Below are 26,765 nucleotides of genomic sequence, written 5' to 3'. Positions count from 1 at the left end.
ATGGGTTCTCTTTTTATTTTTGTTGCGTTGCTCTTGATAAATCTGATTTTAGCGTATGTTGTTAAGATATAATGGATTTATTAACAGTGCGAATGGTGAAAAGGGGAGATAAAACGTGGGACGGTCCTAAACAGCCTATCAGAAAACCTCGCGCCGCTGCCTCCCCGCTCTCACGGTGCGGCGTAACAATTTCCTCCGGGCCAGACCAAGCTCACCGAGCAAGTCAGAGTGTGCGTTGATGGTGGCGTTTCAATCGTGCAACGTGCACAACTTCCGTCTTGCGTAAAAGGCAGTTATCATCCGTCACTTTAGCGATGACGTATGTCACGTGACTCAAGCACTTGAGAATGGCGAATGGACCCGAGTACTTGGGAGAAGAAAAAATAAGTGTTCTCTTCTCCTCTTCCGAACTGGTGCTCATGGCCACACAAAGTCACCTGTTACGAATATGATGGGCAAATGTTGGGTGTCGCCACGAGCCTTTGCATGAGCACGCGACGAGAGAGTTCTAAGCTGGGCAAGTCGACGTGCTTCACACTATCGACAGCACGACAAAATATCCGCGCGACAAAAGCATATCTAGGTGAACAAGTATGTGTCGAGAAAACCATGAGGATGGTGAGCGTAGGAGAAAAAGAAAGGTGCGTATCCTGTGATTTCATGTTTGGCAGTGTTGAAGGCATATACGTGATGAAATTTTTTATGGCATTCGAGTTCTTTGGTGTCCACCGAGACGCATTTAAAGCATATTGACGAGGGTACATTTGGTGCGCTCGGCGTAACCTACGGTTTGCAGATGGTAAGGCGTGCAACGGCGATATTCAGTTACACAAAAGGCGTAGGAACTCTTCTGCAACGTCGGCAGTGAACTGCCAGCCGCGATCAATTATCACCACACAAAAGGATCAGTGACGGAGGGTAATCGAATGCAATGAAAGAAACCACGCGACATCGGATGCTGTAGCTGAGGCAAATGCCATTGTTTCAGTATAACCTGTCAAATAATTCACGCGTGTGATTATCCAGTGACGGCTGGTGGAAGGCTTGGTGAAGGGACCGAGTAAATCTATACTTACTTTCTCAAAAAGGTGAAGTCGGCGGCCTAACCAGTTGCAGAGCTGCTGCAGAAGCTGTAGTTGGTTGGAATAGCAGCTTGGGCTTGTTGGTTTTCCATCCTGGGGTTAACAGCTGTTAACACCAGGGTGTAGTTGGTTGTTTGTGGCGTTGGCAGACATTACAGCTGGCAACGTACTGTTTGGTTGTCTTTCACAGCGGAGACCAATAGAAACATCGTCGGAGGCTGTGGAGCATTCGAGAAAATCCAAAGTGTCCGGTTGTGTGTCGTCGTGCATGACGAAAAGTACCGAAAGGCGCAGGCATCCTGGGACGACCAGGAGCACTGGTCACCGTTGCTAAAATAATTATTGTTGCACAGCAGACCATCCCGAATCACAAATTGCGTAGGCCGTTCAGGTCTTTAAGTCGCATCAATAATCGGCTTTAGTGTAGAGTCGCGCTGTTGTTCGTTCTTGAAGATTGCGAAGTCAGAAAATTTCAATGAGATTGTAGTTAGGTTGTCGTCAAAAGCGTCATCAGTGCCCTTGTTCTAAGAGGGAAGACAAGATAAGCAGGTGACACCTTTGAGGCACTGATCAGTCTTGTAAGTAATGGAGAAGTCATATTCTTCAAGCCGAAAGATACACCGAGCCAACGGGGCGGCTGGGTCACGCAGACCAACGAGCCAGCATAAGGGATGATAATCGATAACAAACTTCAAATGACGGCCGTACAAATATGGTCTGATTTTATGAATAGCGAAAACAACATCGAGAGATCCCAGTTACGCGACTATGTAATTGCTCTCTGCTTTCGTCAGAGTATGACTTTGGTACGCAACAACTTGTTGACGTCCGTCGTGAAACTGGACGAGCACAGCGCCAACGCCCACACCACTTGCATCAGATGCAGTTAGGTGAACGCCTCCGGATCAAAATGAAGCCTAAGTGGCCCAGAGGCGAGCAGGAACTTCAGCTACTCGAGAGCAGTCTCGAAATGAGCAGTCAATATGTAGAGAGCATCCTTGCGAAGCAGGTCTGTCAGGGGGTAATAAAACTGGGTGAAGCCTCTAACAAACCTGCGAAAATAAAAACGAAAGCCCAGGAATCTTCCAGGAACTTTCCCTGTCTTCGGTTGCTTAAAGTTGCGAACAGCATAAATCTTTCGTATGGTATGGTATGGTATGGTCGTATACCGCCCTTGTCGACGAGATATGCCAGCACAAGGGCTTGATGCTCACGAATTTGGCAGTTCTTGGAGTTTAAAATTAGGGCAGCTCGTTGGATGCAGTCCAAAACAACGGTGAGCCGCTGGTTGTGCTCGTGGAAAGTCAGACCAACAATAGTCGTATCATCTAAGAAACACATACAAGTATCCTATTTGAGGCCGTAAAGGATGGTGTCCCTAAATCACTCGATGGTTTCTGGGGCATTACATATGCCAAACGACATGACGCTAACTCAAGGAATCATTCAGGCATAACAAAAGCGGTATTTTCTCTGTCACACGGGTGCGTCGGTATCTTCAAGTATCCGGACCGGAGGTCAACCGACCAAAAGTACGAGGCGAAGCGAAGGCAGTCAACAACATCGTCAATGCGTGGTACGGATAAACGTCTTCCTTTGTGACGGCATTAAGGCGGCAAATAACCGGCACAAAATCTCCATAATTTGTGTTTCTTTTTCACAATTATAACAGAGTTGCCCAAGGACTGCGGCACTCATGAATAACGCCTTTCTAGAGCATGTTGTCGATCTGTTCAGCGATCACATGTCTTTGAGTGGGAGATACGCCATAAGGTTCCTGATGTATCGAAGTCGCTTGGCCTATCGTAATTTCTGCATGCTGTTCGGTAGACGAGACCCGACTTGTTTATCACACGTCGCCGAATAGTTATCATATAGTCAGCGGCTGAGGATTCGCCGAATGTTGTCTGAAGACGCTACAACTGTTGGTACATCAATTATGGCTTGCGCCTCAAATTTTCCCAATTTAGGTCCGACAGGCAGAGACACAGACTCCGTAAAAGCATTGGCTATTCACAAAAAAAGCACGCTCGTCGATGGCTTGAACAACAGATCGAGCTACCAACGTATACTTCTTAATCGCGTCATTATGGTAGGGCTTGACAAGGCCGCTGCAGGATCCCATGCGGATTCGTTAAGAACACACGGGAACAAACATGTGGGCGTCTGACCAGGCAGAAATACATCTTGAGACAGCGAAAACACGTCGGCTTGATAGGTCTCAAAATCATCAAGTATAGAGACTGGCAACGTGCTCCGCAGTGGAATCTCTCCAGTCCCGCGGTCAAGTGTAGCGCCGCGTTTACGTAGGAAATCTATGCTTAAGGTAGCATCGTAAGCTGCGTGGGCCGGTGCAGTGAACTCGGCTCTAAATCTCTGTCCTCCAATCGCAATCGAAATCGAACAAACACCAACAGGGTGCAACATTTCACCTCCAACTCGACGAAAAGTTTCTCCACGCCAAGATAACTTTGTCTCCTAAGCGATATTTGAAGCGAAGGCTCATAACCGAAATGGCGGCCGTATTTACACTGTCTATACACACTCCCGCCTTGTTATTTAGCATAACAACAGACGGGGGAATTGACGAATCTGACTCTCCCGCGACCGCACCTCCGTTGGTTTCACCAGATAGTCTCCCAGCTGTGGCGGGGAAGGTGACTGACGACGGTGAAGACACGGCGAACGGCGTTACAATACATTGGCCTTGTTTCTAAAAATGTTCACCCGAGATTTATAGCCAATCTGTGTCCTTTCTTTATGAGTCCTCATGTAGACGCGCCCTTCGAGCCTTAAACAAACCAGGCGTGAAGCCCACATGACCGGGCGATAGAGAACAACTGGTGACTGTGTAAACACGCCTCTTTGTGACGGCATCCGGTTTCGGTTAATGAAACAACAGCGACAGCGATGCCAACGCTGTGAATGCAGCTGGAAAGTCTCTAAAACAGCTATTAATACAAAAAGAAAATATTTACAATAGAGAGGGATTCCCCGGCGTAAGGTGATGTTTCCGAGCCACCGCTGATTGCCTCCAGGCTGACCCCTCGCGGTGAAAGTCTTTCATTGTGTACTCTCCAGCTTCGATCGGGGACCCGCTAGAGATATCCCATTCCAGCGACGCAGGCAATACCACGGTCGATCTATTAACGCAGAGACGACGCAGATGACACGCGGAGAAGCTGCGACCACGCCCGCTCCGAATGCAGCAACTCCGTTTGGCCGGAGGCGTCACACACACACACACACACACACACACACACACACACACACACACACACACACACACACACACACACACACACACGCGCGCACGCACACACACACACACACACACACACACACACACACACACACACACACACACACACACACACACACACACACACACACACACACACACACACACACACATACACACACACGCACGCACGCACACGCAGACACGCACACACACACACACACACACACACACACACACGCGCACACACACACACACACACACACACACACACACACACACACACACACACACACACACACACACACACACACACACACACAAACACGCGCGCGCGCATGCACGCAGTGGGTTTTCCAGGGTGCTGGAGAAGGCAGACGATTCGATTTCTTGTTCGCGCACTGTCATTCCGAACTGCATGTGGCTTTCTGGTCAACTAAGACGTTCCCCTCGATATCATCTAGAATATCCTTAACCTTCCCACCTCCATTTCTTCGTCAAGCAAAACATTATTCAAACAACCGATCTCCTGCTTTTCGACAAATCGCAATATGTGACCTTGTCAACAAGTGCTGACTTGGTCTTGAGTGGAATGGAAAATATGCGTGACCGGAATGTGTGCCTTCTCAAGCCACAAAAGTGATAGCGGCTGTAACTTCTAACTGATTTTTTGAGCTATTTTTCTCTCGAAGTATGTATGCAGGTAGCTCGTCACACATTGCACACAAAGTTCATCCACAAACAGGCTATGTTCAAAAATGTTGCAGTTGAATGCAGCACAGAAAAAAATAACAGGGGTTTGTTCACTCTTTATTAGTTTACTATGATATTTTGAACGAGAAGGGCATTCTGGTGGTGCTAGCTAGCACTGACGGACAGGGGCCAGCAGCTGCTGGGAACATATGGGTCCCGTAACTAGGGAACCACCCCGTCTGGTGCCTGCGTGCCCCACCGATTTATTTCGGGCCCAGTAAATGTTGCGTCATCATCAGAGGGAAGCAGTATTTGCATACATATGACACAGCATTCAGTTTTGGGTTGTTTTGTGGACGAGATGCAGATATTTGCTTTGTTAAAAGAAAACAAATGTGATGGCAAGATATAATGTATTTACAGTGTTATACTGTTGCCAAACATCCTTAATGAGTTTAATGCTTCAGAAAATGAAAAATTCTATTTATTGTAATGGCAGACACAACGCGCAGCCAGCCGTGTTCCCAGAGCTGCAACAAAGAACTCAGAAAAACGGGAACAACGTATTCTTTCTGTTTACGTTAAACTCAATGCCCACTAAAACCGATAATCCACATCAAAAAAGCGCACTAAGACATTAGGTTTAAAGATTGAACTTATAATTTAGTCAGCCAACCATGAAATTATCAAATTTTTAAGGAACTTGTAATATACTGAGCTGCGAAAAATGCAGTCGATTATTACAGCAGGGTTTCGTGTTTTTTCAAGGGTTGTGATATTTCTGGCAAGTATTCTTCGATTCGAACGTCTTTGTGTAGTGTAATAAAATATAGTCGCAGTTGCATGGTGTATCATGGCACAGGACAATGCTTTGCCTAATGTTTTCACAAGAAAACAAATTCATGAAGTGAGAGTTTAGATATAAAATATAAAATAAATACTCACATTTTTATATGGGTACCGAGTTCAATCAATTCAAATAAAGAGAGAGAAAAACATACGCGAAAAAGAGGAGAAAATCGGGCCGTCAATATACAACGGGAAATTCGGTTGCTATGCTGCAGTAGTAGTGACTGAGGGAGAGAGGTAGGAAGGTCAGGTAATATAGAACATATACAGAAATAGAAAATAGAAATATGCAAATAACCCATTCAGTCACAACGCGCACATTCGTGCACGTCACGTGTTCGTTGCAACTTCTGTCCAGTCATTGCAAGGAAAAAAACCGCCGACTATGCTTAAACTGAACAAACTGCTTACTTAATGCGGTTCCAGTTCCCTTCTGAGTGCAGTGTAGCGCTACAATTTGGCCTGACTGTTCTATTCTTTGCCTGCATTCATTTGCCTTCGTGTGAACTTATTCCGTGCCTTCTTATGTAACCCGACTTCAGTGTAGTTATGTCACGAGGCTGTGTTGGCTTTAGTGTAGTATTCTGATTGGACTGGAGTATCCGTGCTCCTCTATTTCGCCTTTTTATGCGGCATGACATTAGGACTGAATGTTTGACATATTTATATGATGTACTTTTAAGCACTGGTTTGATATTCTGCGATTATTTTATGTCAATGACCTTAAATATGTGAATTTTTTTATATATTAAGGAGCACCTTTCGCCATTCGAGGGCTCCAATATCTCCGAAACATCATATATCATGGTTATATTGCGCTCAGTTTTACAAACACGATACTAAGGAAGGACAGGACGTGGACGGACGATTGCGCTTCGTCCGTCCACGTCCTGTCCTTCCTTAGTATCGTGTTTGTAAAACTGAGCGCAATATAACCATGAACGTTCACCAACTAGCCCCCTTCATTGCTTTATCATATATCAAACAAGAACGATCACATTGTAGAAAGCACCACACACGGGGTAAACACGGGTAAGGCGCTAGATGGAAATTCAAGGCAATGAGCAAAACGAGAACATGCGTAAAAGCGGGAGACAACGTTTCGACAAGTGGACTTGTATTTTTCAAGGCGATATATGCTTTCCTCGGCACGGAGTGATCATTCTTAAGCTTTCTTTCAGAATTTTTTAAAAATCGCCAATGGCAGATAGCATAATTATTCTCCCCGAGATGAGTTAGTCGGCCACACGGATGGCAGAAAGCAGCATCTTGCTCGACGTCCGCTCTTTGTGACGTTCAAACTTTACCACAAAGAGAAATAAACTTGCACAGATTGCATAGAAATTACTATCACGACAAATCAAGACATATATTCAACTAATTAACAAACATTAGCTAATTACCGTCCTGATTGATGACCACACGGCACATATTGCACTTTACAAGCTGTAGGCGGTGAGGGTGAGACCAGTTTCGAGATATTATTTCCCGTAGTGTGGGACGAAATACACGGGTGTTCCAGTTACTTTCGTGCATCAATGCACGAACGAGCGTTCTGTTAAAAAAGTAGGTGGAACAACAGTGCACATTTTTACGGCGAGTTTGGTGACGCATGACTAAAAACTGGTGTCATTCGGGGATAAAGTGGACATGCCTTGCAAGGCTCGCCGGTCACAATTCGTAAATTTCAATATGTGTCGTAAAGTTGGTGATTAAGAATCTTATTAATTATTTCTTTAATTAGTTGTACATGTGCTTCGGTTTTTCTTGCAACTAATGTCCGCCTCTCGGAATAATCGAGCCGAAGGACAAGAATTATGTTACCTGCAACAGTGGACTGTTGAAAATTCCAGAAAACTTAAAATAGTCACCCTTTATAATGTTTTGATGGCTCGTTTGACGTGTCGCATTCTGTCAACAACGGCTGAGAAGCAATTTTTTTTTGCCCCTTAACCCTCGGAGCCAATAATTAATTTGCGCATGTGCTTTCATCCAGGGATTCACTTATTTTGATATAAAAGCGCAGCATGACTTAGAGCAGAACAAATATTTCATTACTGTCTAATCATGACAACGCACGAGAAAAATGCCCAAAGCATAATCCGACCACATTTACTTGCTTGGAATGCAGTATTCAGTACCTTACAATAAAGTTACGTACCCTTGGCACATTTATCGGAAGTCTGTCATATTTTGCGACCGACAAGCACAGGCGTCAGCGCACTTAGGTTAACGTCAGCCAACTTCAAGCGCAAGTATCTTGACTCTAGGAACTGTAATAGCAACGCACTCAGATTCGTAATTTGTGTTCACATTGCAGTATTTTGCAGATAACAAAGAGAAATTATAGAAAATATATCAGCACGCAGAGACACCAGAAGAGGGTAAGAGTTGGCGAATGAAGCCTGCTGTGCAAAACGAAAGAAAGCATAAGTGCCAACAAATGGTGTAGATATAGGACGGATAGGTATAAAGGGAAGTTTATCAGCTAAACTTATAGAGGTAACATATACTGATGGGTGTCCCTGGGGAGATCCTAAATCCTAAACTCGTGTGTTCATTATCTTCCCACGTACTGCAGCCCATAATAGGGATATCGCAACAGGGTAGGGGGGGGGGGGGTAACCATACACACATAGAATGACACAAGTAATAAAGGCAGGTGCAAACCACTAGAATACAAAACATTCACATGAAAAGTGGTTAGAGGGAGCATCAAATAGCATTGAGCAATTCCTTCAAGGAAAAAAAACGGGCCGCACCAGGCAGATCATTCCAATATTGAAGAGTCTTAGGGAAGAAAAAAAAAACTACTTAACTGTGTCAGTGTGAGCGTAAAAGACAGATAAGTTCAACTAATTACTTTTTCTTGTGACTAGCGGCTTTGCACGTGACAGATATGTGCTAGGAGAAGTATAACGTGATGAGTCAAATGGGGAGTGTAATAGCTTGAGAGACTCAAATGTGACACCGGTTTGAAAGAGGAGCTAAACCAAGTACGTCGAGATGAGTGGAGGTGTCAAGTTTCAATCTATCATAGCGGCGATACATGAAACAAATGGCTTTATTCTGAACAGCTTAAATATAGGTAATGTCGGAAATTTCGCAAGGGATCCATATGGTAGCGCCATATTCATGGAAAGGTCTTACGAGTGTTTTATATAATAATAATAATAATATTTGGGGTTTTACGTGCCAAACCACTTTTTGGTTATGAGGCACGCCGTAGTGGAGGACTCCGGAAATTTTGACCACCTGGGGTTCTTTAACGTGTACCTAAATCTAAGCACACGGGTGTTTTCGCATTTCGCCCCCATCGAAATGCGGCCGCCGTGGCCGGGATTCGATCCCGCGACCTCGTGCTCAGCAGCCCAACACCACAGCCACTGAGCAACCACGGCGGGTGAGTGTTTTATATGTAATCAGTTTGGTTTATTTTGCAGTAACACTTAGTGTTCCCTTTAGGTAACCAAGTTTTTTCAATGCTTTGTTGCAAGTTATCTGCACATGTTCTGACAAGGCAAGTTATCTGACATGTTCTGATGTTCTGTGTGTTCTAAGAGCTGACATGCATGTGACGTCAGCGGTATGGGTCAATAATTTGAAAAAGGATTGTTTCCACTCGAATTGGTGCAAAGGGAGGAAGGACTGTTCTACATTTCGCCATGCGTTCCGATCGAAGTGCAGCCGGCAGTCGAACCCACAACATCATGCACAGCAGCACAACGTCACAGCCACTTAGCCAGCGCGACGAGGATGAGACTGCAGTGACTCCTACAGAGGCCAACACAACGAGATTACTCAGCAGGTGCCGTCCCAAAATGGGATGGCGGGGCTCCCAGACTCGCCAGTTCTGCACATTCCGGCTCAACGGCGCTGTGTTCCCCGGCCCTTTGGCGTAGTATTCGCCAGCCATCTGAACGAATGAGCCTGCTTTGGTCGCAGGGGATTTCAGCTACTTGGAAAGTTCTAAATTCTGTCGGCTGAGCACAAACTGGCTACATAGATTAGAGCACATTCCTATCCGGAGGGTGCAAGCAGGGTGCTTTTAAACCCAACCAGTCGCCCGTGTATGTAGCAGGGCCCCGAAAATATCGACAAGTTTGCCATAATAGCGCACGGAAGACAAATAGAGAAAAAAACGACACGACGAGCTCTAGCGGAAAATGTAGAGCGCAATCAGCGAACACAAAACGGCAGGATTTGAAAATAGAAAAGTAGGGCACATAAGAGTCCCGCGTACTAGAAATCGAGCGTACAAGAACTGACATTTGGGCGAATTTGTACCTATATGCATGGTTGCTTTGATAGCGCAAGGAAGATTGCGCTTTACAGTTGTGGCAAGCACTTGTCGCGCCGTTTTCTTTGAAATGGTTGTCCTCCCAGCGGTATTCGCAAGCTGCCCGGGCACGTGTCCCTCGAAGCCAGTTCTGCTTATCTACGCAAGCTGCGTGTCACATATACATATTGCACATCCCTGTTCACTCAAAAAGCACGCGATCTCTGGGAGGAATGTAGCAGTATACTTTAACAATGCGGGTTCGCTTCGAGAAATATTGACTCTTTCGAAAGTAAGTTTTACGGAGGTTGGTAGTTTGAATGCCCATGAACGTTGTTGGTGCCTCAATAAATAAATGAGTAGACTATTTCTCTACTTTACCATATATAGCAAAGCGACCAATTTCGATAAACCATTATGATCTTGAATGACAAATGTAGTTGTGACGGCCATTAAAAAGCCACAAGTCTGCGCGGCACACGCCGCTGTCACAGCGCAAGCTGGAAGAACGGCTCTATAGGACCTCCATTTTCGGCAACACGCACTACAGGGTCTTGGCGGAGAAGTCTCTTCGCGTCGTTTTAACGAGAACAATCTCAACTGTCCGCCCGGCGTCGAGGGCGAGCTGCGGCTAGTCCTGCTCTCTACACAGCCGTCTGCTCACACCGATGTTGCCTGGTTGCAGCCATGCGCGTAGCTCTACGATTCGCTTCGTCAGCAGCGGTTCGTACCATGCGAGGAGGCGCCATAAAGTGTACCAAAAAATAAGCACAGGTTCTGGAACTACGTAGCGCACATGTAACATCCCTTGATCGGTTGCACGGTGCGTTGCTGTTGATGATGATGATGATAATAACAATAATGGTTTATTGGCATCCCCTTCGAAACGGGGTGGTGACAAGGTCACCTAGCCTGCTTAAGTTAACCCGGTCCAGCTAGATGCAGCATGCAACTGCTATATGCAACTGCTACACGTCGGGACTCCTGGTGGAATATAACGGAACTGCGATGCAACGGTTGTACGTATAGACACTACGCGTCACGCATGTCTCCTCGCGCTAGGAGGCATTTATAGGCTATTTCTTCGCTGCAAGTTAACAAGCGCTGGCTTGTCCAAATCTAGCGTAACAATTTTTGAATGGCACTACTCATAAGTCTATGCTACAACAACAAAGCACTGGCGTGGCTTCGATCCCGGCGGGAACTGTTGTTATTTTAACGTGAAAGCGTTAAGGAGCTCGTGTCGCAGAAAAGCCAATGGCGTCGGCGTCGGTGGCGTTGGCTGTGAGCGAGAAATGGCGGCAGGCAATTCATAAATAAAAACAACTTGCAAGATATGCTGGGTGGGAATCGAACCAGGGTCTCCGGTGTGTGAGACGGAGACGCTACCACTCAGCCACGAGTTTCTCTTTCTTTATTTCCAGCTTGGCTACAAGCCTCAAAAGTGTTTGTGATCATAGATCACACTCGTTTTATATGTGTCAAAGTATAAAGCATTGACACCACAGCTTCATCACAGTCATTCATATTGTACACGTCACGTACCTTCACAACCATTTCCACAAAATATTCATACACAGTTCGGCCTTTAACATCACAATGTCTATATGCCAACAGACTACGCCATACTGCGTGCAGTCCAAGTAAGAAGATAACATCCATCTGTTCAAAATTGCATTCAGGGGGTAAAAAACGAATGCCATGTGGATTGAGGGGTAGGTCTATCTTTAACGTTCTCTGTAATATATCCCGAAAGAATATGGCATTATTACAATCAATGGAAACATGTTCAATCGTTTCAGCTTTGTTGCACAGAAAGCATCTGCTTCCCCATGGCACATAAATCCCTCTTTTATCTAGCCACGTTTTAACAGTTCGACGCTTCAAAGCGGGACAGAAGCGCCTCTAGTGAATGCGTTGTTGCCTTAGAAACGTGCCTTAGAAAGTTGCGTATACCGGTAATTATGAGCATGTAAATTACAGAAGTCGGAGTTAAACGCGTAGCAAAGTATGTTTCCGCTACATTTCTTCTGCGCTTGGCGCGCACGCAGAGCCCTCTTGCGGCAAACGCAGAAGACCCCCTCCTCGCATGTACGGCGCTGCCCCGACAGATGTCGCGACGCGGCTCCTCTTTCTAAAATCCCTCAATAATTTCAAAGTATCGACAGGCTTTGATCCAGCCGACGACGCCAGTGATAGGCTGAACGGTGACATGTGACCTTGCTCCGCCCCTTTGCCGCCATGAAAATTCCTGCGCGCTGGGCGAAGTGCGCGCATTTCGCCTGTTGAGCTATGCACATTGCTCCGATCATTTCGTTCCGGGAGGGCCGAATGCCTTGTTGCTATGCGGTTGGGTGCCGAAACCGGACGAAGGATGGCAAGAAGTTATTTTGCAGCCCGCGCGGCAGCCAGAACCTAACCATAAGAAAAGTATGGTTGCACAGAATTTAACGGAAGGACTTGGAACCGTCGCTAACTGCACGGCGATGCGTGGTAAGTAACGTAGAGCGATACGAAGGTGCGATAGAAAGTATACACGTGCGTGTGTCGAGCTGTGATAGTATTTCACTCGCGTGCATGAATGTTGATGGCCGAAGTTTGTGGTGACTATTTATTTTAGTTCGTTATGGAGCCCGCTGAATAGCTCAGTATGACCTAGGATGCGAAGGACCGAAATGCCTTCTTGCTGTGCGTGTGGGTGCCGAGATCAGACGAAGGACGGCAAGGAGTTATTTTGCATCCCGCGCGGCAAACAAAACCTAACCAGAAGATAAATGTGGTCGCATAGAATTGGACGGAAAGACTGAATCGTCGGTAACTGCACGACTATGCTAGGAAAGTAACGTACAGCGATACAAAGGTGCGAGAGAAACTATACACATGTGTGTGCAGAGCTGCGATAGTATTTCATTCGCGCGCATGAATGTTGACGTTCGAAGTTCGTGGAGAATATTGATTTTAGTGGATTACGAGCCCGTTGACTTAGCAAGTGCAGCATGACCTAGCGTGCAAGTAAATAGTGTGGCAGAAGCGCATTAACTCGCCGACAAATATCCGCATTGCGTTACGTGCGCAATTTCAGCAAATTTCAGCAGCGAATGCTACTTTTATACTTTCCTGTGTTTGTGCGCGCGTTATTAACTGCGCTTCACAATATGTCCAAAATGTCATCCAACTCTGCATATCCTAATCGTATTTGGTGCATTGCATACGTGAATAAACATATTCCTAAGTGCCTGCATTACTCTGCTTTTGAAAACAAATTCTGCATAGCCACTGCTATTGGCCATCAAATAATAAAGTGTAATACAATATATCAAAGTAGATTACATACAGCTGCGAGCTCGTTCCTTCCAAGTTTCCCTTACACTCGAAGATGTTTCAATAATCGGCGGAGCCATTTTACTGATGAAAAGCAAACAGCTGCAAATTAACTAACGAAAAACGCCAGAACCGATGCACGGATTGCGAGCAAAACACAGTGCAGTAACAGCTATGCCAATCCGCGTGCGTTTCGTATAAGGCCCCTCTAATTCTCACGGGGATTTAGCGGTGCAGGGAGGTGAAGAGGCATAAACACAACCATGCGCGTCATGATTCGAGTTTACGTGGCGACGTCGCACGGTTCATGAGAACAGTCAACCGCATTCACACACGCGCACACACTATGCTCGATGTTGGTGTGCCGCGAGATTAGATCGCTCTTGCAGCCCGAACACGATCGAGGAGACTCGCTGACACAATACCACCTCTTCAGATGTCACGACAGTTGCACTGTCTCGTAGCATTGAACCGCAAGACACAACAGACATCGTGTAATCGCTACACGACAGACACACTCAGCGTCAAGAAGACTGTTGGCGCACTCGTTTCCCTCCCCCGCCCACACACATACACAAGGTGCTTAGTTACCGTGAGGGTCGCACGTTTCAGCGACGCTATGTCGAAAGTTTTTCGGTCCGAGCGACTGTCAGCCTTCTTTTTTACACGAATTCTTTGTTCAATGTAACCGCTATGTGTACGCAGCACACTTACAAGCAAAATAATTAATAAAGCAAACGGGACTAAGCGCAAGCAATCACTAAGGCTCGCGCGGTGATTGAGCGCAGACGAACGAAATGTAAACATGCGGAATCGAGGCGATCAAGCCCTCATTCCGCTCTCTTGAGCGTTTTTCTTTCAGCGCTCATTTGAAATTAAATGACTAAATTTAGCAGTTCGGGCCCTTCTTTCGTTTTTCACCACAGTCAAGCACCAGTAGGTTTTATTTCCGCGTGTGTGCAGATATTTTTTCACCTCACGAATGCCGCGGCGCCGCAGTTTAGCGTGGGCGCCGTCTGCTACAGGAACTTCCTAGGTGGCGCACGCGGCAGATGTCGCTAGCTTGAAAATTATAGAGGGACCTAAACTCTTTCTGCTCACAGCGCGATTCCTAGGTGCGGCGTTCGATGCGGGACGCCTGTGACGTGATCGCTGCGCCGTAGCGCGTCTGGTGGGAAAGCGTCCCCTGCGATGTGTGCCGTGCTGCTGGCGAGGAGTCATGCGTCTGCGTGGTGCTCCCAAGCTAGATAGGGGGCGATCCCATCGAGGCGTCAGCCCCATGATCGCGTCCGCCTTCATGGCGCGTCGCGGCCCGGCTGTCCGTACCGATCACGACGTTTGGCTCGCGTAGATCGTTTCTCCCTCCGAGACACCGACTTCTTTGGTTCGTTCCGCTTGCTCAGGCGCACGTTTCGTCTTTGTGTGACTCGAGAGCATGCCGAGCGAATGAGTGGGCGGTGCGAAAGGGGTGCGATAACGCTATCGCGTTCCACTCTTAAAGGCGAAGCTTGAGCGTCCTCCATTTTTTTCTCTCATTACCGGGGATAGCTGCTACGGACACCGGAGGCGGTGGCGGTGGACACCATCGCCAACCGAAACGGTTATGGGAATGAGCCCATAACAGCTTGCGCTGTAAAATATTCAACGCCAGTGGCGTCATAGCAGCACCTAAATTCTTGATATGTTTTTGTAGATATGTGCTTCGTTTCTTTCAAGTTTCTGTACCCCCCTCCCTACACACACACACACACGTGCACACAGACACGTGCATTTCATGTGCATATTGTCAAATATGTGGCACGTATATACCGCAGCTGTTGTCAAAAGCAATGGAGTGCTTAATTTGCTAACTGGTGTTCAAACATCTATGTAAAGCGTTGTATGACGCTACATTAGCTGAATTCTATTTTTTTACCTATTTTTATATAGGCTCCACTGCCTTTAATTGCGCTTTTCACGTTCTGTCTTTTATGTTGTGTATACAAGTGGCCTTCATACAAGCTTCCTGCCTTTCTTTTGGTAATCACGCATAAACACGCAAGTCCCAATAAAGCCATATATTTAAAATTAAACAATGAACAATCGCATTTAGTCCCGCGACTTCAGGATACCCATCAGATCGCCTTTCCGCGAGCCACTATTACTAGACATGCTGCAGTTCAATGGATCCTCTTGGATTTTCTGAGACAGACCGGACTCTTTGGCGTGTTGCAACCGTCAGTGAGCGATACATGTGACTACAGGGCATACGCACTGGCCTCACAGAGACTGCTACAGTGCTCTAAAGCCCTCCCCCCCCCCCCCCCCAAGGTGCTGCTAGTATTTTAACCGCACCTTTATGCTTTTTTTTTCTGCTAGCGCTTAAGCTCCATATTTCTCTCACTGTAGCCTTATACGAAGCAAGGTGTACAGTCGGGCGACTAGGTCAAGATTCAGATTGAGTAAAGCGCTAGACACGTGGACGCAATCATAGTAGGACACATAACTGTGCTTATATTAATGCTTTTCTTTATTTTTGTGCTGTGTTTCGTATGAGGGTTATGAGCACTATAACGGTGGCGACAAGCCAATTCCTTCAACCCGCACTTGCTTTGCTGAAAGTATGTGAAACTGTGGTAAACGCAGATACGGGAACACGCTCTCAAGCTTATTAGTGGCTCTGAGAATGGCCGCGCCCTGTAGTAAGACAACTTCTAGTCTACTCACTAATATGGCTGTGGCGCTTGCAGCCATACGTTATCGTAACTTGTCGGGTTGCTGCTCCGCGTCATCTAAGCGAGGGTTTGGCTGGTCGTCCCCTACATACGAGAGAGACTTTGATCATTATTATTACAGAATTTTTTTTTCTCGCGAGGAAATCGTTAATTTGCAAGCGAACTCCACAGTACAAGCGTACTACTGCAACGGGTTGCTCAGTATTTCCAAGCTTTGTAGTGCAAGGGGCCACACTGAGTTTCTATTGGCAAGATTCCGCACAGAGTTAGCTAAATATACCTTTAAAGCGATTGCGTTCTTTGGCTACTTTTATAGGTATTTGTATTATACGGACGACAATTTGACAAGCTAGAGGATAACAATAGTGAGGAGAAGGAGGGTATAGGGCAGAGAGGGGAGCTAAATTTGTGGAAGAGTTGGAAAGCAAATAGCAGAGAAGGTAACGCATGCGTCAATGGGGAGGAGAGATGCAGGCGCGTGATTGGCTGGCGCTGGAGATGATGTCACGCGCATGAGAGCGGGAAGGACCTTATCCATTAAAGAAAACATGGGGGTACACTATATAGGTTACTCGAAAGCTATCTCTTACTTTTGCAATCATCTTCAAAAGTTTCTGCCGGAATCTCTTGCGAAAGCATAAACTATGACTGCTGCTAATGCTAGCATACGAAAGTTGCTAGCATTAGTAACCCTATTAAAAATATTTGACTATCATCAGTACGTCGACAATCCCTTCCGACAATCCGACTTTCGCAATCAACTTCGATAGTTTCGGCCGGAATTATTTTTGCGTAAGTATGAACTAACAACTGTGAATGCCGCTATAGTGTCAGCGTACGAGAAGCGCATTTATTGTCGTCGCTGTTAACTTGCAGCACCGCTCACCTGCATTGGCGTGCTCTGCGCAGAGAGGGTGGTAAAGCCCACAATGTCGCTGAAGTAGATCGTGACGCTCTCGAAAGACTCCGCCGTCACAGCGTCACCCTTGATCAGCTGGCTGGCCACCGGTCTGCGAAAGACAACGTCGAGTGAGTGAGCCGGCTGCAAATTGTGCCTGCAGCATATTTAGTTGGGAAAGCCCGGACTGAGTACAGAAGCTGTCCTTGCTAAGGAACCCAGTGAGACATTCAGAATAACCCTGTCACTCGTACATCTATGGCCTAATGGGATACACCTAATGACGGTTGTCATTTCACGCCTTACAAACGGGCATTCCCATAATGCCTTGCTTCAGTAAGTCGGTCTGTCAGTGCCTGTTCTTACGCAATACCGCTATATTCAAAAACAGTGTATTCAGTATTATTTTTTTAGGAGATGAGTTTTTTTTTGGGCGTCTGCCATCGACCTATCGTGAAACATTATTGCATGTCGCTTTTGTGAGACTTACGTCATCCATCTAAACAAAATAGAGGTCCACAGAAAAGAGGAGGCTTCACGTGGTCGACAACTGTAGAACGCGAAATATCGCTGAAGCCTTCAGCATTCCTTGTTCGATCACTTTTGAGTGCGTCAGCAATGGCACGCACTTCAATATCGGCATTCCTTCAGCACCGTTCAGTACGCTGTTCTGGGACACGCGTGTCGGGTATACGTCAGCCTGTAGACTGCGCGTATTGTTGGTATTGTATATCGCCACGGAACTATTTTCTCGCTACCAATGTGAAGAGTCTTCCTTTTCAGTCGTTCTTCACGTTGCATCTTCTTTACTGCCATCTTGTTTGACGAACTGATACCTATGCGAGCCTTAATAAACTCAATATGCTTCAAAAAAGGCCCTAAAGTATATTGATTTTCCCTAGAGACTGCCTCAGCTCAGACATTTTTCTCAAACGTAGTCACGGTGTGTAGCCTATAGGATGCCCGTCTTTCGCTTCGCCACAAGGCACGAACGCAGACGCAACATTTCAATTATTTCTGATATCGCTAAACCTGCGCTGCACATACCACGATTCCCTCTTCTCCATGTAAGATAATTTTGCAGCTAGCATAGCATGTGCAAAACTATGGAGCTCAGATATTAACACAAATTTTACCTAAACAGCTCAGCAACATTATATTTACGGGCTTTGATACAGACACGGACTCCCTCGTCATTCCGCAAGGTGGCTGCTGCTCTGCAATATTTATTCTTAACTTGTAAATGGAAATATGTATTTGGATTTCATTTTACTCTTTGATTACTGACTGTCTTGATAAGCACAAGTTCTTCAGTATTTTGCCACCCTGTATAAGTATTTAATCTGCATCTTTTCTTTTTCTTTTTGCCTTCTGGTTAAAACAAGTTATCTTTCTGTTAATTGGCTTTGTTATGAATACTTGCTGCAAGCCTGTATGCAGCCTTGATTATGCCCGGTTATCGTGCTTTTCTTTCCTTGATCACACCACTATCGAATGAGGTAAAGCTCAGGAGCTTGTCAAGCTACGGTTTTTTGTTTCTCCTGTAGCCCTCTATTCACTAGACCGAAAAAGAATCCGGGTTGTCTTGAGAATGCTTATTAGCTACCGAGTTCGTCTAGTTCTATATTAAGCAAAAATAATATAGTCATACCATGGTATCAGTTATTAGTAGAGGAACGCAAAATGACACATACACACAAAAAAGGACAGACTGAAGGAATGACGGGCATAGTAATAATGACTGTCACTCTATAAATATTACTCCCGTGAATAAATATGACTCTTTAAAACAGGACTACAAGGCAGCATATGAGATGTTCATGAAAATAACTTCAATAGGAGCAGTTGAACCTATAAATACGGCATTCAGACAGAAGATGAGCGAGCTCTTCCAAGCAACAAAATATCCAATAAAGAAGTGAAAAAGCAAGAAAGTCTCTGGGCATAATTCATGTGGAATTATCTGAACTGTTCAGTTTCATAAGCAATAAGAAGGCATGCGACATTCTTAATTTTAACGCTGGGAATATTGAGCAAGACATTACGAGGCAAGGGAAGCACGGACTTAGTAAGAGAAAAAATTTGCATTGAATATGCAGAGCAATGTAATCAGCAATTCTGATTATACACAAAATACGGCAGATAAATTTCATACTAAACTGCATACGGTATACCAAGAACAGCCACGTAACCGCAATTAGACTGATAGCGGTAGAGAAGGAATTTAACTTTGTCATAAAACCAGGGGTGAACGTAGAAGGGCTTTGCAAAATACGTCTACGAGAAAAGTTGCATGAGAAGGTAGAATAACGTTGTATCTGATTTAAAAAGAAAAGAAAAACATAAACGGCGCTGGTATTGCAATCCTAAAAAATGCGAGCCTTTATTACGCAGTGCTTCATGACTACAAATGTAAGAAGTGGAATAATGCTAACATAGTATGGTGTAAGGGACATTAAAGAATCAAAGAATCGGATGCCCAATTAGCTTGCCTTCGGTAAGATGCAAAATATTCACTGACGTAATTTCGAATAGTGTCAGGGCAACACTAGACTTCAAAAAGCACACAGAATAAGCTAGCGCTGGGATGGTGTATTCCAGAATGAAACGCGTCAGTGTCATTTATCATGTAATAGAGAAGTCAGCGGAATATAGCCAATACCTCTGTATTGCCTTCATATATTACTAAGAGGCGTTCGAATCAGTAGAAGTAAGCGGCAGCAGCCATAGCGGTATTGCCTAGTTAAGGAGTAGATCAAGCAAACGTGAATATCTTTAATTAGGAAGGAACAGCGCCAACTAAGACGACCACAAGAGCGAGAACGACACAGGACAAGCACCAACTTCATCTATCTTTATTCACCGAAAAGTCAGCAAATATAAGGAAAATCACAGACATGCGCGCAAAGACCACAATGAACCATCTGCCAAACCGTTCAGGATATGACATTTCGCTTTTAAAGAGGGCCACGGAAGTATCACTAACACAGTTTGTTTTCCTTTCTTTTAAACGGAATGCCTCCAAATCTCTGCTTCTGCCAGGTATCTTTATCTCTCGAAACCGCGGTTCACACTTCTTGCAGTAGATGCATTGTTTCCGTGGCGAATGTTCTGCCGCCCGGTCACACACAGTGCAAGTTGCGCAATGTTGCGAACGATATGGCAGCATATCGTCGTTACAGCATATCGTGACAGCATATCGTCGTGTTTTCAACTGAATGCCATCGTTTCCCTCATCGTTGCATCAACATGCCATGCAAGGTACATTTCGTTTCGCCTTCGGAAGGGACCAGGGGCGTAGCGAGGGGGGGGGGGTGCTTATGGGGCATCAGCCCCCCCTCCCCCCCCCGAAATTTTTTCGTGCTGTCCTTGCGCCGCCGGCCAAAACAACCCCCGGCGCTGGAAATCATGCTCGATTTTGTCTAGAATGTCCTTTTCACGCTCGAAAAAACGTTTTAGCGCGAACGTTGCGAAATTGGGCTGGATTTCACGGCCCCGCCCATGCACCGGGAGTCACATATCGTAACGCAAGGAGCTCCATCCGAGCACAAACTTTCGGCCGGGGTCATCGCGGCATCTCGCTGAGGCCGCGGAATCGGGAGTGCTTGGATTTAAATCATGAAACTTTATGGGTATAAAGTTCTGATAAACTTTTGATGCGAAAAGTGCATTGACATTTCCAAAGTCGTGCTTTAGATTTTCAATTCCGGAAATTTGTGGGCTTAATGTTGTTATAAACATTTGACGCCAAAGGTGCATTGACTTTTGTAAAGTCTTAGATACAAGCCAAATCAACACACTTTCAGACAAGTTGACGAAGCACGCAGCGAGATACGATGAGACGAAGCGTTGTGGTGGTTCATTTGTGCCGTCATGACGCAAAAAAAATATCAAAATTTTTTTTCACCTACGCCAAAGCGTCCCCGTCAATACAGTAAAGCCAGCCAGGGTAACTACGTTCTTATTTTTTTTTCTTTTTTGACTTTTATTCGTGAGGACACATTGCGCCTCTTAAATTTTTTTATTCTCGCTACCCTACTCGCAGGCTGCAGAGCCAGCCAGAGCGCACGCGTTTTTCTTGTGTTGCCCCGAAACCACCGCGCAGCGTACTTGGGTGCGCGTGTGGTTTTCTCTGGCCGAGTGAATTTTCGCCTGGCAGAGTTTTGGACGCCTTCTGGCTAGCATGCGAGAAAAAGAAACAATCGTCGCTCACCGCCATCACTGTGAAAACTTGACGGATTACACCGTGTTCGCTTGAGCGCAACCTCTCTGGAAAGTCTTGTCTCGCCGGTGTAAAATACCGAGCACTATGCGTATGGTTCTAGGTGGACCAAGCGTCTCACGTTTTCTTCGATATTCAATCGGTAGCCACATTAGGTGCCCAAAGTGGGCATTGGATTGTCGCCAACATACTCTCCTTTCCGTTTTTTTTTTCATTTCGGTGCCCCCGCCCAACAAAAGGAAAAGAAAAAGACACATTGTTGCGGCGCAGCGAATTGTCGCATGGTGACAGTTTGTTACTTCTTTTGCGGAAAGTAATCGGCCACCGCACGCTTCGTTTGCCGGATACTATTATTATATTATTGTGGTAGCAATTATAGGAAGACTCCAGGCGCATTCGTGCTGTCGCCGTCGCACTCATGTTTCGTATGAGGTCTCAGGGCAATAACGTCGGGACCGCGCTCCGCATGCTGTATGTGTGAGTGAAAGAGTAGGGGTGCTGGAATAGGTGAGCCGACGATGGTGGCTCAGTATTGCGTGCGCAAAGGAGAAAAGCGGGCAGCAAGCGCGCCGCCTTCCATCGCACGCGATACATCGGATGGAGTGGATGGAATGGGGGCGGGATTTAGGATTCTGTGAATCTGTGATTGCACTACATGTTTATTCGCCTTGTTTGACGCATCATATATGGTGACTTTTTCTTAGATACGTAGGTTTATTGGAGACTTATCATCATCATCATCATCAGCCTGGTTACGCCCACTGCAGGGCAAAGGCCTCTCCCATACTTCTCCAACAACCCCGGTCATGTACTAATTGTGGCCATGCCGTCCCTGCAAACTTCTTAATCTCATCCGCCCACCTAACTTTCTGCCGCCCCCTGCTACGCTTATACGCATATTTGCAAATATGCGCATATGGAGACTTATACGCATATTTAAATATCTTGTTGCGAGGTTTCGTGTACACGTGCAGTGAACTTTCTTTCCTGTGACACTTTTTTGCCCTCTATCAAGCATTTGTATATTCCATGGTATCTTCGCATCTCTAATGAACGAGGGAGAGTTAAATGAAAGTGAGCCTACCCACCCCGCGCAATAATGATTCGGTTCATTATCTGCGAGGCATGCGCGTAGCACACAGGCATCTTTCATTTACAAAAGTGACTCGCAGATGTGAGGGTAAATGATCTTTAATGCTCTCATACATTGGATTGAACATGGTTGCGTGACGTAATGGACACTTCAGAAGTTGAGCAGCGGGGTGCCGTGAATGTTTTGACAGCTGAAGGCGTTTCCTGAAAAGAAATTAGTCGCCGTATGGCTGTCGTGTACGTTGAACATTGCATTTCATTGGCCACTGTGAAGCGTTAGAACAAACGGTTGAAAAAGGACGGGAAATGCAAAGACGATCCAAGACCGGGCCAAAGCCATCGTGCAATCACCCCCAACACAAGTGCACAAGTGCATGAGCTTATGCGACAAGAACGGAGGATAAACATCGATGAACTGGATGAGCGTGTGAACATCAGTCGCGGTTCGGTTCACACCATAATTCATGAACATCTCGCTCATCGGCTCTTGTGTGCGCAATGGTTGCCCAAGATTTTGACCCACCGCCAGAAGAAGGTTCTGCGCTGCCTTGACTCATCTGATCCGGTATCACAATGAGGGTGATGACTTCTTGTATGCAATTGTGATCGGGGAAGAACCATGGTGCCACTACTACGAGCCTGAAACACGACGGCAAAGCTTACAGTGGAAACATTAAAAATCACCATTCCAAAAGAAAGCAAAGGCCGTCATTTCCGCCGGAAAGGTGTTGTTTACTACGTTTTTTTGATCGTCAGGGGCCATTACTGATAGAATTTTCGAAAGTAGGAGAGACTATCAATCGTTTCCGATATTGTGAAACGCCGGATCGGCTGCGTGTCGCAATCAACAACAAACGACGTGGAAACTTGACGAATCTTCTTCCACGACCTGGCTATGGTGTTGGGCTGCTGAGCACGAGGTCGCGGAATCGAATCCCGGCCACGGCGGCCGCATTTAGATGGGGGCAAAATGCGAAAACACCCGTGTACTTAGATCTACGTGCACGTTAAGGAACCCCAGGTGGTCGAAATTTCCGGAGTCCTCCACTACGGCGTGCCTCATAATCAGAAAGTGGTTGTGACAAGTAAAACCCCATAATTTAATTTTTAATTTTTCCACAATGCCCGCCCCCACGTCGCTGACGTGGTTAATACAAAACTGGCAAAGTTCAAGTGGGAAACGCTGCAACATCCGCCATGCAGCTAAGACCTGTCGCCTTGCGGCTTCCAAATTTTGGGGCAAACAGATTCGTGTCGGACGATGACGTGAAAGAGTCAGTTGCAGATTTGTTGAATCAGCAACCTAAGAAGTTTTATGACACGGGAACCACCCGACTCGTTAGTCAATGGGATAAATGTCTATATGCTCATGGAGACTACTTTAAAATGAAGTACTCCGTTTGTCATATTTGCATTGGCTCACTTTCATTGACTCGCCCTCCTATATTTTGCAGAACGGCTTTATATAGGTGCTGTCTGTTGGGACAATAATTTCGGTGCAATTACTCACGATACACGACCGGTGACAGCTGCTCCTGCTTAATACATAGGAATAATTGACAGCATCATTGAGATTTTTCACTGGCCGTTGCATATGTACAAAAATGTAAACAAGGTTGTTGAATGACAAAGTTTCATTAACATATTTGTCCTCAACTTGTTCATTTCATGGACTTTCCATTTTTCATATCAGTGGAATGCACTGATTTGCTGGTTTCGAACTGATATAGTTCTAAGGATCGTGTGATATTTTCTTTACTTATTAAATAGACAAAAACATGGAAGCATTGATATCAGTTATTTTGAGCACAATTTCTGGCACATACGAGTACATCTTCTTATTAAAAAATACAAATATTACTTGTTTTGACAGTGCGTAGCGTTCAAGAATTCGCTTGCAGCTTCTTTGGCGATTGCAATGCAGTTATTATTCATGTATCTGATCTCTCGACAAATTGTTGAAGACGAAGCTTTAGCTCGGGCCTAACTTCAACGCGGCCTATTCAAATAAGTGTAAAACACAGAAACGCTTTTCTGAGATAACCCCTGGATCACTTTTAATGGAATTTGTTGAATTTGAGAAAGTTAACTTCTAGTATCTTTTGGAAGCGGAAGTTAGATCTAGAGCCTGAATTTTGTTTAAAATATTTTGAAAAATTTGAAAGCGCGAAAAAAATAAAAGCACGACGTTTACAAACTAAAAGCTCTTCATCAAAAACAGATATCGCGGTTCTTCAAGCGGCATCTATTATAAAAGTCAAAGCGGACAAATTCGGTATGTCCATTTGTATCTTGAATTAGTTACGTGGTGCACGAACAGTTCTGCAAAAGCCGTATTTCGATAATGCTAAATTGTTTGAGATTCATTTGTAACATATCAATTTTGTCCACTGTAGATGTACTATTAGATGCGATTCACAGAATTGTGATATCATTTCTCATTGTTGAGTTACAGAGTTTTAAACCTTGATAGTTTTGTTTTTTGAAATTTTGAGATTTGTGCCAATTTTTAATAAAAAATTGACAACCTAAATGAAAAATTCGAAACCAGAAAACAGTAGAATTTAAGTTTTTCTTTTAAATGCACAAAACCTCATGAAATTTTGTGCAGTGGTTCCCGAGAAAAATTAGTTCACCTTCTACATGTATTTAGATAGGAGCATCCGATATAAAGCTTCCTCTTAAGGAGGAGGCCAAGCTGCCAACGTGAGCCCCCCCCTCCCCCCCCCCCCCCGAACGAAATTTCTGGCTACGCCACTGGAAGGGACTCGTTCTAGCGGACGTGAGCGTTCTTTTTGGCTACTTGCGACCACCCGTCGGATTGCTAAAACGCATTTGCAGGTTCTTGAAAGCTGCGTTGTGGCAGAAAATGTGAAGACCATGTGCGTGCGATTTGTTGCATGTGGATCCGGGATGGCAGGCGGAAAAAAAGCTTTGTGCGATTCGCCGCCTTATAGGAAGTGTGACTGAGTTTTGGTGGGCTTAGACACTGAACCAGGTGTTACAGTCGGCTGCTGGGAAGAAGGACAAGAAGCCCCCGGAAGGGCTGTTGACGGTCATCGGAGAAGCTGAACTTCCCAACGATGTCAGGCATGTATTGAACAAAGGTCCGAAATTCAGCCATGAGCCACGGATAGAAGCACATGAGTTTCTGGCTGGCTGAATAGGCGCATTGCAGGAAAGGCGTCTGAAGAAAACCGTGAAAGATTCCTACTGGATGGCGTGGATGCGCTGATCACATGTACGAGCAGCACGGTCACGTTGCCTAGCAAAGATTCTATGGGAAAGGTCGTGTCGTATTTCAGGAAGAACAGACTCCGGCTTCTTCAAGCCCACAAGAATGGCGGGTTTGTGGCACTCACCGAGGAAGAGCAGGCGAAGCAATCGCGAAGAATTTCATCCCTCTAAAAGCCACTGCGACGCGAGTGAAAGGCAAGGCGGCTGCGATGTACAAAGAACTATATCTGAGCAGGCTGGCCAGTGACATTGGTAATAGCAAAAGCAATGTCCTTTCCGTGTTCTTTACGGCCAAAACACACGGACTGTCCGTGCGATCTAGAACAGTGGTCAGCGAAAACGGAACTTGGCAGATTGTGTTAAGCAAGTTTCTCTAAAAGCACCTTACATCCCTTAATGTTCAAGATCCCTGCGCCGTAAAGAGTTCAAAAGATGTTAGGTTTCCTGAGAAAAGTGCTTCCATTGGTTATGTGTTTTCAGTAGATGTTGAATAATTGTTTTACCCTGTGCCCCACGGTGCCTTATTTACTTCTGTCAGAGATGCTATAGAAAGTAGCGGTGCATTAGAGTTCCAAAACTCCTCTGGCGTGTCAATAGACAATTTTATGAAAATGCGAGAATTTTACGTCGGTGTGACGTTTCTCGCTTTTGAGAACATGTTTTATCGACAAAGACAAGGGATTTGTATCGGATCCTGCGCAGCCCCAGTGCTTACTAACATTTTATTAACCTCTCTTGACAGCGCCTTGGAGCCAATTTTAGCAAGAAAGGGTGTACTAAAAGTGTTCAGGTATGTTGACGATTTTTTAGTAGTTTTTAGCAAACTGAACGTTTTGACTTACACAGACGGCGTAAGCAATGTCCTAGACAGTTTCGAAGAGAAGGTGTGGGGGTTGGTATTCATACGTGAACTACCCTTGCAGGGGCAATTGCAGTTTTGAGATATTAACATTACCTTGGGTGAAGAGCATGTATGTTGGCAGTACGCGCCTCGAGCACAAAAGGAGCTTCTTCCTTATGCGCCGGCACATTCAAAAACTGCAAAACATTTCATTGCTAAGTTTTGTCTTGAGTCTGCTGTCGTGAAATCGTGTCACCATGCAATGCGTGCGAGCTATTACAAGCAAGTTGATAGGC

At 45.5% G+C, this 26,765-nt stretch overlaps 1 protein-coding gene across 2 annotated transcripts in view; it reads right to left on the bottom strand.

Moving 5' to 3' along the window:
• LOC142583140 (atrial natriuretic peptide receptor 2-like) overlaps positions 1-26,765 on the bottom strand; it is a 385,116-nt gene that overhangs the window by 122,096 nt on the left and 236,255 nt on the right. For both annotated transcript variants that reach the window (XM_075693481.1, XM_075693480.1), the window contains one exon: positions 17,066-17,189. In XM_075693481.1, the coding sequence (XP_075549596.1) occupies positions 17,066-17,189 (124 nt within the window). The remainder of the gene's footprint in view (positions 1-17,065; positions 17,190-26,765) is intronic.

The sequence above is a fragment of the Dermacentor variabilis genome, chromosome 5 (genome assembly GCF_050947875.1).
Source record: "Dermacentor variabilis isolate Ectoservices chromosome 5, ASM5094787v1, whole genome shotgun sequence".
In the NCBI taxonomy this organism is placed as follows: domain Eukaryota; kingdom Metazoa; phylum Arthropoda; class Arachnida; order Ixodida; family Ixodidae; genus Dermacentor; species Dermacentor variabilis.
The sequence above is the reverse complement of the archived record's forward strand: the minus strand, read 5'-3'. Positions and strand labels throughout refer to the sequence as shown.